Source organism: Melanostigma gelatinosum, assembly GCF_949748355.1.
Source record: "Melanostigma gelatinosum genome assembly, chromosome: 16".
NCBI lineage: Eukaryota > Metazoa > Chordata > Actinopteri > Perciformes > Zoarcidae > Melanostigma > Melanostigma gelatinosum.
In genome coordinates, this window is record NC_136649.1 from 12,159,560 (window position 1) to 12,171,221 (window position 11,662).

The 11,662-nt window shown below is 43.9% G+C and overlaps 1 protein-coding gene across 1 annotated transcript; it reads left to right on the forward strand.

Annotated features, from left to right (window-relative positions):
* Positions 1-546: 546 nt before the first annotated feature.
* Positions 547-5,942, forward strand: otomp (otolith matrix protein; the record flags this gene model as incomplete). Its single annotated transcript, XM_079286128.1, has 9 exons — positions 547-637; positions 818-954; positions 1,220-1,322; positions 1,540-1,725; positions 2,966-3,140; positions 3,742-3,809; positions 5,086-5,270; positions 5,599-5,770; positions 5,932-5,942. 9 exons carry the CDS (start codon positions 547-549, stop codon positions 5,940-5,942), a joined length of 1,128 nt encoding a protein of 375 aa, XP_079142254.1.
* Positions 5,943-11,662: the final 5,720 nt, after the last annotated feature.

Below are 11,662 nucleotides of genomic sequence, written 5' to 3' on the forward strand. Positions count from 1 at the left end.
CGAACAATCGCCAGTGCTGTTTTGTTCTTGCTTACCTGGGGCTTTAGTATCCAGTGAACCGGAGCACGACCCAGCCGGTATCCATTCTCCCCGAGCACGGCTCCAGTACAGACACACATTGTCCAAAGCTTTTTTAAATTAAAGACCCTGGGTCAAGACTCTGTGCCAGGTGACCTGAACTGCTCTGAGCCTACGTGTGTCTACTGCTATCCTCTCCACTGGGGATAAGTCTCAGTGGATAATTGGAGGTGGAAATGCAATACTGCTATCATGAGACGGAGGAAGGATTATCCACTGGAACTTTGCCTTAAGAGGAGGAGAAAGAGGAATAATGCAATGTTTTCTTCTTTCCACATCCAGCCTACCTGCCTCTTTCTCCCACCTTTTACCCTCTCTCCCCCTCTTTCCCACTTTCTCCCTCATAACCAGGTTACAAGAGAGGGAGGGAGTAGCTGAGGGACTATTTTTCTTCAATGAAATCCACCTGCTTCTCTTCTCTGTTGTATTAGAGAGATTTTTCCAAGCAGGATTCCCACCAGAGCCGACATGGAGCGTCTAGAGAGAAGACTGCCTGTAGCGTTCCTCCTCCTTCTGTCTCTTCTGTCTGTCAGCTGTGTCTCCAATACCAAAACTTCAGGTACATCCAAAAGAGAATCAATTTAAGACTATTGTAGATTAAAAAAAAAACGTGTGTTTTAAGTGATGTTTTACATGTTTTAGAAGGTGAGGTTCGGGGTGTAGTTATGAAACATTTGCAACCCTAACCCAGCATTCATTTTTCACTTAAATTGCAACTCTTCCCTACTGTTTTGTGCAGTCTCCTGGTGTGTGTTGTCTGACGCTGAAGAGCAGAAGTGTCTGGATTTGGCCGGGAACGCCACAGCTCAGAACATTAGAGGAACTTTACAATGCGTCCGTGGCCTGAACACCAGAGACTGTATGAGCAAAATCAAGGTACCTGAAGAAAATGGAATGGAGAAGGGGATTGTCCAGTTTGCATTACATAATATGACTATTTTAACCTCCATTCTTTACTCAATTTCCCCCAAAAAGATTTTGGTTGCGAGGGTATAATACACTGAAATATTTCACCTGATCCTCAGCAGTTCTTCTGGACAATTGTTGTACACCGCCTCAATATGTCCACGTTTGTTCTTATAAATATTTGGTAATTTAACAGCGACATTTGAAATTGACAAAATAAATGTGTTTTTGTCAGAATGGGACAGCAGACGCAGCCTCCATGTTTGCTGATGACATCTATGCTGCCGGCTTGTGCCACGGCCTGGAGCTGGCTGCAGGAGAGTCCCATAACGGAGTCGGTAAGTCACGGGTTTGAGCATTGCAGCACTGAAGCTTCAGCAGCTTAACTAATGTGACTCTCTGAAGATAAGGTCATGGCTATACCTACACAAGGGCGACAGATACAGATGTAGACACATCATTCTTTGTGTCTTGTCTCTTTATTAATTACTATATTACCTTTTTTTTCCTCAACCACCGCTGATTTGACAAATGATTCGCACATGTTTTCCCCAGATGGTCTTAGCTACTACGTGGTGGCGATGGCACGTCGTTCCTCCTCAGACCTGTCCCTGCTGGAGATGCACGAGCGCAGCTCCTGTCACCCCGGCATGCGCACCACAGTGGGGTGGACTGTTCCTATTGGCTACCTGGTCAACACGTCCCAGATCAGAGTTGGGGAGCAGTGCAACTTCCCCAGAGGTGAGACAGAGCGGGACGGGCTCGGGGAGGTGAGGGCGATGTGTAAAGTGTGCGTGTGTGCTGGTGCGTCGAAGCCGTAGAGGTTCAGTGGGAGGAAGAAGGAAGCAGTGGCGTGAAACCAAGAGTGAAGAGAATCAGGGGAGGAGAGGAGAAGAGTCAATTAGAGAACAGTTCATCTGTCTCTGTAAATGTGAGAGAGTGTGTGAGTGTGCGGTTTAGCAATGAACAGAAAGACATATTAGAAGATGGTCATTTCCTCAAGAGAGGGAGAAGGCCGGCAGTATTTAGCCTAGTTTTCTTTTCATCAATAAATCCCATGACACCAAAAATGAATTGATCCCACGAACAAGTATGATGTTCGTGTTTTTGTAAATCTGATATATCCTAATACCCTTTGCCACAGAGCTCCACTGTTTTTCCAAAACTATTAAAAACACATAAATGCCAAAAAGAGCATTGCACTTGGTGACATGTTTCTTTATTGATATGAAAAATGGGCACTGTAGTTTATTTTGAGTCTGTAAATACCCACTAGACCAGAAAACCAAATCTCTATTAATCTGCATCTTAAAATAGTCAGCTGCAGATTATTACAGCAATAGTTACTCTCGTTTCTACTCATATTTACTCTATATATTTGCGACCCATAATGAGAGTTTTCCATCCTCAGTGGTAACCAATGCATTGGCGCTGAGAGCACAAGTAGTGTCAGTAAACACTATAGATACTACAACACTATGAAAAAGGAAAAATCAAAAACATTTTATAAGACAATTACCACTTAATACTTAAAAATCTGATAATTACCAGAGAAGATATTTTGAAGACCCTAACTAATGCAACTAATGATTATTTTCATTATCAATAAATCTGCCAATTACGTTGACAAATATTTAATGAAGTAAGTCATTATTTGGCAGACAAAAAGTGAAGAAATGGCTGTTACAGTTTCTTAAAGCCAAGTGTTTTCAGTTTATCACATAAAACAAAGAAAAGCAGCAAATCAACACAAGTTAGAAGCTAAATCTCTCATTTTATTCAAGTGTCAAAGTAGTTCTCAATTCATATTGAGTTAATTAATTAATAATAGACCTAATATAATTTAGTTTAATTCTAGGGGTGTGCTGGACAAGTTAGACGTGCGTAATCTGAGGACTGACTTTATCATTTTAAATGACGTCATCCTCCTTCACCCTCTCCTATTCTTCCTCCTAACTCATTCTTTTGTCTTTTTCACCAGCCGTTGGAAACTTCTTTGGTTACAGCTGTGTGCCGGGTGTTAAGGACATCCAGCACGACCCGAGAGGCAACAACCCTAAGAACCTGTGCGAGGCCTGTATAGGAGACGATAACGACAGACACATCTGTGCCAACAACCACAGAGAGAGGCACTACGGAGAAGCAGGAGCACTGAGGTACAACACTGACAATAATAACATGGGGAATGATATGCTAATGGCACCCAGAGGTGGAGTAGTTAAAACCTCTGCCTCTGTGTCTCCCCTCGTTTTCATCCAGTTCAGCCTATACTATCTCCATAAATTAAGAAAATTGTCATTATAGCGGCCTGTTCTGAAAAAAAGAATAGAGTGATGAGAGTGATAATACAGTAATGAATGAATAATGACCCTCGTGTCGTGAGTGTTTTAAGGTCTGTAGAAGACACAACATGAGAGAAAAACTCCATCCTTTAAAACAGACTACAAACAGAACAAACAGCTTGGATGATCGATTAGTGCGTGTCAGTTTCACTATATGCCTGCATGTTATAATTGTAGCCAATAACATGATTTCATTCACAATTCCCATATACAGTATATTACTGTGTGTTGCAGTGCAGTAGTGCTCAGTTAAACTCGCCTTCAGCGGAGTAGGTAAGTGTGTGTGCAACAATAGGCGGCAGAGGGAGTTTACGTATGGTCTCCAGGGTTTTGCATATTCCCGAGTGTGCTGATTTCCACTTTCTTTATCTATCTACAGACTAAATGTGTCTGATTATTCATGTTTTTCTTTCAGGTGTGTTGCAGAGAACCTCGGTGACGTGGCATTTGTCAAACACACAACACTCTTTGACAATTTGGACGGTCAGTGTTAATATGCATTTTTTTTTTAAAACCACACCACTGGTTACATAATGATGTCATTGTATTATTTAAATGATGTATGATGAGGTTACTTGGGGCCAGCAAAGAGAGAGAGAGAGTGCTAGTCCATGTCCAGACACAGGATGTCAGTATTCCACAATGTTTCTCTTAAGAGTCTTTCTCACGGTGTGTGAAATGAATCCCGAAAATACAACGAACAGATTATATGTGTGATATTGAGACAGAGATAGACAAAGACACATAATAACTATTAGAATGAAAGAGAGTATAAGTGAGAAACAGATATGAAACAGACAGGAAGGGGACAGACAATGGTTCAGACATGTTTGTCCAGCATAAAAAATGCTCCAATTCTTTGTTTGCTGCATCTGCTTCTCCGCTCTGGGCAACATCCCAAATGAATGTTATCACAGTCACGCTACACAGACTCTGCTGGTACAGCCGAGAAGAAGCCGCTTGACACCGGCTCCGCAAACAGTGTAGCTGTCTAACGAAGCATGCTTTTTCATATGGTTCACAAACGTCCGAGGTCAGCGCAATTAACGGAGGGCAAGAAAACACAGGAGGGAGAAAGTAGCTTCAAGGTGGTCGATCTTTTGCCTCCAATGTGTTTGGCTAAATGGGGTTTTGTGTGCTTTTTAGATCATTAGGTGGCCAACCAAATCTCTCAAAATTCAAAAACAGTCCTCTTGGACTGTAAATTTCCCCAATCCAAGCCACTAACATTGACCTAAACTCTGATATTGAAGCATCTTGGCTCCCACACAGTGGATGTGTCAGTCTTGAACAGATATATTTTTTACTGTAACCCCACAAAATAATGTAGTTATCTAAATCATGCCCCTTGCCTTTGGTGGTAAGGTTGCTACTGTCGGTAGAAGCTATAATTAGCCAGTGATGCTAACGTTTGCAACTTACGTTAGGGCAAATGAACATGCTGTGTAGTCCATTCTTTACACTTCTTGTCTCGTATCTTTGGAGAGGACTAAAAAAGATGCCACCCTCGAAACCCTTCCCACAGCCTCCACATTACAGCATTACTAAAAATGGTTTGGCATGTGGATAAATCCAAAGCTTGACATCAAACATCGAGGGACATTTGTAGCATTTATAGCAGCTGGTAATTTAGCATTGGTCCACTTTATTAACAATCAAATATTATATAGATATTCTAGGCGATATATGGTGTTGTTTTTTCTTTGAAAAGTGTCTCTTTAATTCAAATCGGACACACCTTCACTCCACTGCGGCCCAGGTAAGAACCAGGAGTCCTGGGCCCTGGATCTGGAGCTGGAGGACCTGAAGCTGCTGTGCCCTGACGGAACCGAGGCGGACCTGGACGAGTTTGAGCGATGCCACCTGGCAGCAGTCCCGGCTAACGCTGTGGTGGTACGCATGGAGGACAAGTGCCGCGTCGGGAAGTTCCTGGAACGTTTACAGGTGGGTGTGGATCGTCATCATCCGTGTGTGTGTGTGTGTGTGTGTTAGTCTCCAGATATGTGTGGTTATGTCTGTCTCATGTCTCTGTGGAGTCTGTGTTATCGATCAGCAGTGCAGGTATCTGTCATCCTTCTTCCTTACTGAGTGTGTGTGGGAGACGCCAGGATGACTGATGCGTCCTGCGCTGATCCCCTGGCTACACACACACACACACACACACACACAAACCCAAAGAAACACGCACACATGTACACAGAGCACGCCAACGCACATCCACGCATGCCCTCATGCATTAAGTCCTGTCACACACTCGCTCTCTCTCCTGCAGAATGCGTTTGGCAACTCCACCGAGGGCTTCCGCCTGTTCAGCTCAGCAGGCTATGGCGAATCCGATCTACTCTTTAATGATGCCACCCACCACCTGCAGAGAGTTCTGGGTAGCTACACCTCTTGGCTGGGCCCCACTTACACCACCGTGCTGCAAGCCTTCGAGTGTGAGGGTAAGAGTGATGATGTCTTTTTGCTTCCGTAAAAGGGTGTTTGTGTGGATCTGCCGATGAAAGCGAGCGGCTAATTGGCTGGAGGAGTGTTTTCTCCTTTGTGTGTGTGTGTGTGTGTGTCGACTGCAGCTGTTCTCATTATTGCGCTTTCCCTCCAACAGGCTTCTGCTGATGGAGCAGGAGGACGACATCCAGCATATCAACTTCCACCCCATCCCTCCGTCTCCGTCCTTCCGCTCTGCCTTCCCTCGCTGCCATCTGTGCCCCTCTGCCACTCCGTCTCGCCATCTCTCTTCATCTTTGCTTTGCTTCTTGTGTTTGTGTCCTCCCTGCATTTCACCACACATTCTCTACTGTCATGTCCTTGTCCTCCTTTAACATAGTGCTCCATAGTGTGCTGGCTGGCAGGATAGGACATCGCTAAGAGGGGCTAATCGGCTCGGAAATACGTCAGAAAAATGTCCTTGAAAATGAGTTTAGGTTTTAAGATGACACTGGGAAGAAAGGGTGGGAAACAGAAAACAATAAAATAGAATGAAAGTGCAAGTTAACGAGTTGTAGTTCTCATGGTTTTGACAGACTTTGTGTCTTAAAAAGAGGATGTTGATACAGACTTTAATGGAAATACCACATAAACATGAAACATCTTCCCCGATATTGATTTATACATACAAAATTAGTCCTGTTAAATTTCCCGACCCTGTATGTTTGTCAGAAAATTGTGTTCTGGTTGCATTAGTCTCAGCATCAATACCACCCATTCACCCCACAACCTCCTCCCACAGGGTCTGTCTCTGGCACTGAACAACTGGGTGCTATTAACTTTGAGCTTAGAGGTCTCAGTTACTGTGTGTGTGTGTGTGTGTGTGTGTGTGTGTGTGTGTGTGTGTGTGTGTGTGTGTGTGTGTGTGTGTGTGTGTGCGTGCGTGTGTGCGTGCGTGCGTGCGTGAGTATAGGCTTTTTTCGCACAGCCATCCTAATTGACAGTCTGGCATATCATACTGTGTGTAAGAGAGAGAAAAGTGTGTGTGTGTGTGTGTGTGTGTGTGTGTGTGTGTGTGTGTGTGTGTGTGTGTGTGTGTGTGTGTGTGTGTGTGTGTGTGTGTGTGTGTGCAGGTGTCTGTATGTTTATGTGCCTATGTGTTATTGCGTTGATCGGGTTGCTGCTTTCCCATGGCTTGTAGCGTTTTACTTTGGATCAGTGCTTTCTCATGTCTGGTATGGTGGACTGTACTATGCCAGCTGGCAGTGTGTTGTTACACTATACAGTCAGGAGAAACTGGATTAGGGCTTGGGCTGCCTCCAGTGACCCCCGAGTGAGTGTTTTTCCTCATCTGTCACATTTGCATCACCCAGAACACCCAAACTATACTCTTCAATGCCTACTTTTTCGTCAATGCCTACTTTGTCTGTCCTGATTCAACGCGTAAAGGAATAGGTATTCCTAAAATGTATCATTTATACTTTACGTTTGCTCATAATAGCGAGACCTTGATAACGATAGAAGTTGTCCAAGGCTGGTCTTAGACGGAGAAAGTAGTGCAGTGTGTGATATTATAAAATAATTGTTGTGAGGAAGAGTATTGCTGAATTAATGAACTATGAAGAAATGGTGATTGTAAAAAAAAAAAAAGAAATCCATAAAATTTTCTGATATGTTTAAGGAAGTGTAATTAAAGAACAGTTAAGACTCACAGAATCATGTACTGTAAACCGTATACCGACTGTAATTATGGGCTTTACTCGTCGTCTCCATCTTTATTATTTGCTTTGCGTTCTGCACCACAGAGCGCGGCAGTAAACTGATAAACCGGATGAAGTTCTCCTCGTCAAACTGTGTTTTTTTCACCTCATGGAACTGGAAGAAATCCAACGAATAAGAACCAATACAACAGATACAAAACGCAGGATGTATTTGCAGTCTTGCTGAGGCAATGCTTCTCTTTGAAATAAAATGCTGTCACATTTCATAAATGTACGGGTTACATTTTGGCTCTCGATGGCAATAAAAAAAAACTCCTCAAGTGTGAATATGCGAGATGAAAGACGCCACAATTCTCGAGAGAGACGCAATCATTTGCACCTCATTTGCTCAAAGGGTAAAGGCATGACTGGCTGCGCAAATTCAGTTCTGGTTTGTACCATTGGTGCTGTTTCTACTGATGTCCGAAAATGATGTGAATACTCCTCACAGCTTGAACGTGTAGTGCTGCAAACCTTTCTTTTCCAACCAATTAAATGAATGATGATAAAACCAATCTGCAGTCTTTTCTGTCTGACTTCTAATTATCCTGAAACGGCTATACATGATATCTGTGTGGAAATGAATTATGCTTGATATCATCCCTCTTGGTGCATCTCACACTGCCTTCTCTCGCTCTCAGTTTCTCTGCCGCTTGCAGATCCACAGTAATAGGCTGTTTGCTCCCTCTCTCTGTCATTTTGGAAAGGTAGGAGAAAAGGAGGAGAGGAATTAGGTTGTAGAGAAGTAGGGGGAAAAAAGAGGTCTCACACACACACACACACACACACACAAAGGCATGCATACAAGAGACTCAGGTGTTCACTCAGGTGGAGAGGAGCACCTCCCAGGTAGACAGGTGAATCAGGGACACCAAATCATCATGGGTGGTCCCCGCGTAGAGACAGACCTCTACTTAGCAGGCAGCAAAATGCCCCTGCTGGCACTGTTTCAGCTCATTTACAACATTAATCCTTGAGAGGAAGTCTGTGTCTGTGATGGAGGAGGACCATTTAGCTGCGAGCAGATACTGTAGATTAAACGGCATTGCAGCAGAGCGCTGCAATCGCTCTCAATCCTCAGCGCTCTTGCTGACCATTTTGCAGTAACGCACAAATAAAAACAACGAATGTGACCTCAGTGCAGCTCGCTCAGCCTCGGGCTGCGGGGTTTGTGAGAGAGGAAAGTGTGTAAGTGGTGGAAATGAACCAGTAATTTAGTATTTTAGCATAAAAACAGACAACAGAAGTGACAAAGAGAAAGATTGAGAAGTAAAAAAAAAAGATAGCTTTCTATAATGGTCAAATAGAAATACACATAATTTATATTTTGATCTCAAAACTGTATACGTTGATGTCTTTCCATTTTAATCCTCTGCACTGCAATTCAAGAGGGCATTTCATTTCATATGATGCGCTGTTATAGATTAAACTACCCAACAGTATTTAAAGTGGAGTTGGAATTGACCATCTACATTACAATCTGTGATAGAAACGTTTACTCAAGAGTGAGTATTAACACTTTATTCCACTTCACTTCGACTACTAATCCTTCAAAAGGAAATATTTTACATTTTACACTTATCTGACCCTGATTACTGTTTCTACAGATCTTCCATATATAAAGTACATGATCAACTTGCAAAATATGACTCATTGATATAGTTCGCAGTAGTATATTAAGTAGTTGGAATTGGCTCCGCATTGAAGCAATACAATGCTGCTGACAATGGATCAATGATAACAATCTACGAAAATAGTGTATGCCATATCCGGTTGCTGACAGCACTTCTTTTTAATGGCGGCCTTTATTTGTAATGAGGGTATTGTTATCGTTTTAGTTTTACTTCAGTGAATTATCTTAACACTACAGGTTAACCTGTAGTCCAATATGTTGAAATACAACTCTGAAAGGGGACATTTTGCTTGTAGAGCACTTTTGTAGTCTACATTTTGATCATTAACTTCGGTATTTGAATACTTCTTCCACACCTTGTGGCCAACTTGTCTGTATATAAAAGTGTATATTTGCGGTGAGGGTGTGTGTGTGTGTGTGTGTGTGTGTGTGTGTGTGTACAGGCGTGTCTTTATCTCCGCTGGCACGGGTGACGGCACGGGACAGGAGACAATTTAACCGCAGGTTGCGAGGCGAGAGCGGCAGAGAGGAGAGGGACGACAGTGATGGAGGGAGAGAAGAGGGAAGAGTGACAGGTAATCCATCAGAGGCGTTACTGTCATTATTCAATTACCTCCCATCCTTAGCAGTCCTGATAACCCCAACACACACACACACATACACACACACATACATGCAGTGGGAAGTTGCATTGAAGAAGCAGATCTTCTTACACAAGGTGGGTTTGTGCTGTGTGGGTGGCGAGGTGAGTCGTGACACAGGGCTTGGCACTGGTTCTTTATATGCTTTTAGTGCAGCGGACCCTTAAATCTCCACTCCTTCCTCTCTCATGTCCTCTATTCCCCCCAAACATCCTGCACTTTTTCTCCTCCATCTCTCTTCCCCTATCACTTCTTGCTCCCCCCCTTCTCCCTCCATATCTAGTTCCCACCGTATCCCCCTTTCCCTCCTCCTCCTCCTCCTCCTCTTCTTCTTCTCCCTCTCCACAGTTCATTCCGTCTCCTGAGCACGGAGCTGATAAGGAACATGGAGTATGATTAGACGCCAGTGACACCAGGCTTATCGCTCTGCTCCCATAACACTCCCCAGATCACTTGCACAATAAAAGCCAAGCAGCACACACACACACACACACACACACACACACACACACACACACACACACACACACACACACACAGCGAGGCTCGCAAGACTGGCTATCAATTCAAAATATGTTTTTGCGCTCGGTTTGTGTGACAGCACATGCTGCCTCCATAATGACGCACGCACCGGGTGAAAAACGAGCCGCGAGCCGCAGGTTGTTTGAGTGCGAAGCGGCGGGGAGGAGGATGTTTATGCATTACAGTAGTTTGTGTGTAGGTGAGAGTGAGTGTGACACAAAGGGTGCAGGGCTCAGTGGTTTCTGCTGTATGAGAGAGTTTCGGGTCACACTCGCTAGATGGCACTGTCTCCCCAGCAGTGCAGCGCATCCATCACGCCTGTTCCAATGTAACCGTTGTGATGACAGGGGGATCCAAATAGCACACTTCCTGAGGCTCCTCTCTCCACGTCACAACTCTGGGGGTTTCCGCATCCTCCGCCTCCCTCCTATGTTGTCATTCCTCTCCTCCTCTTTGGTCATTTATACTCCTCCTTTATGTCCTCATCCTATCTTCCTTCCTTCTTCCCCCTCTCTTGTTCTCTCCTCTCTTTCCTTTCTGCTACCATCAACCTTTTTCCTCTTATCTTCCTGTCCTCCACCCATTTGTCTCTACTCCCCTTAATCCTTGCACTTTCTCATATCCTGTCCCTTTCTTTTCCACTCTCACTTGCTGTTCTCTCCTTACTTAGCTCCCTCCTCTTTCATTTATTCTCCTCCTTGTGTCTCCTCTCCTCTTTTTTCCTCTTTACTTTTTCCCATTTCATCATGTCCCCCTTTAAACCACCTCAAAATGTATTGCCTTCTTGTTTCCCCCCCCATCTCCCCCCTCTTGTCCTTTCTTACTTTTTCTCCTCTCCTTTTTCTCCTCTTCCTCTTCTTTTTTCGTCTTGGTAATTCCTAATCTCCTCTCATCCTCATCCTCAACCCCTTTCCCTCCTCCTCATCTCAACTCTCCTCTTTTTATAATTTCCTCTTCTCTTCCATACTCTCATTGCCTCTTTCTGTCTCTCCTCTTCTACACATCCCCTTGTCATCTCCTCTCCTCTTTTTTCTCTTCTCCTCCACCTTTTGTCTCTCCTCTTCTTTCTTGTCACTTTTCTCCTCTCCTTGCATCCACCCCTTCCTCTTCTTGTCACCTTCTATTTTTCTAATTTCTTCCCCTTTTCTTTTTTGTCCTCTCCTCTTTTCTCCTCTACTTCGTCCTCTTTCCTGACACTTTTCTCTTCTCCTCGTCTTATTTTCCCCATACTACTCCTCTTTCCTTTCCTTTCCACTCACCTCACCTTTTCTCTCTCCTCTTCTACTATTTTGTTTCCCCTCTCCTGCTGTGCACATTTCTCCTCTTCTCTCCTCTCCTCCCCCATACTCTCCT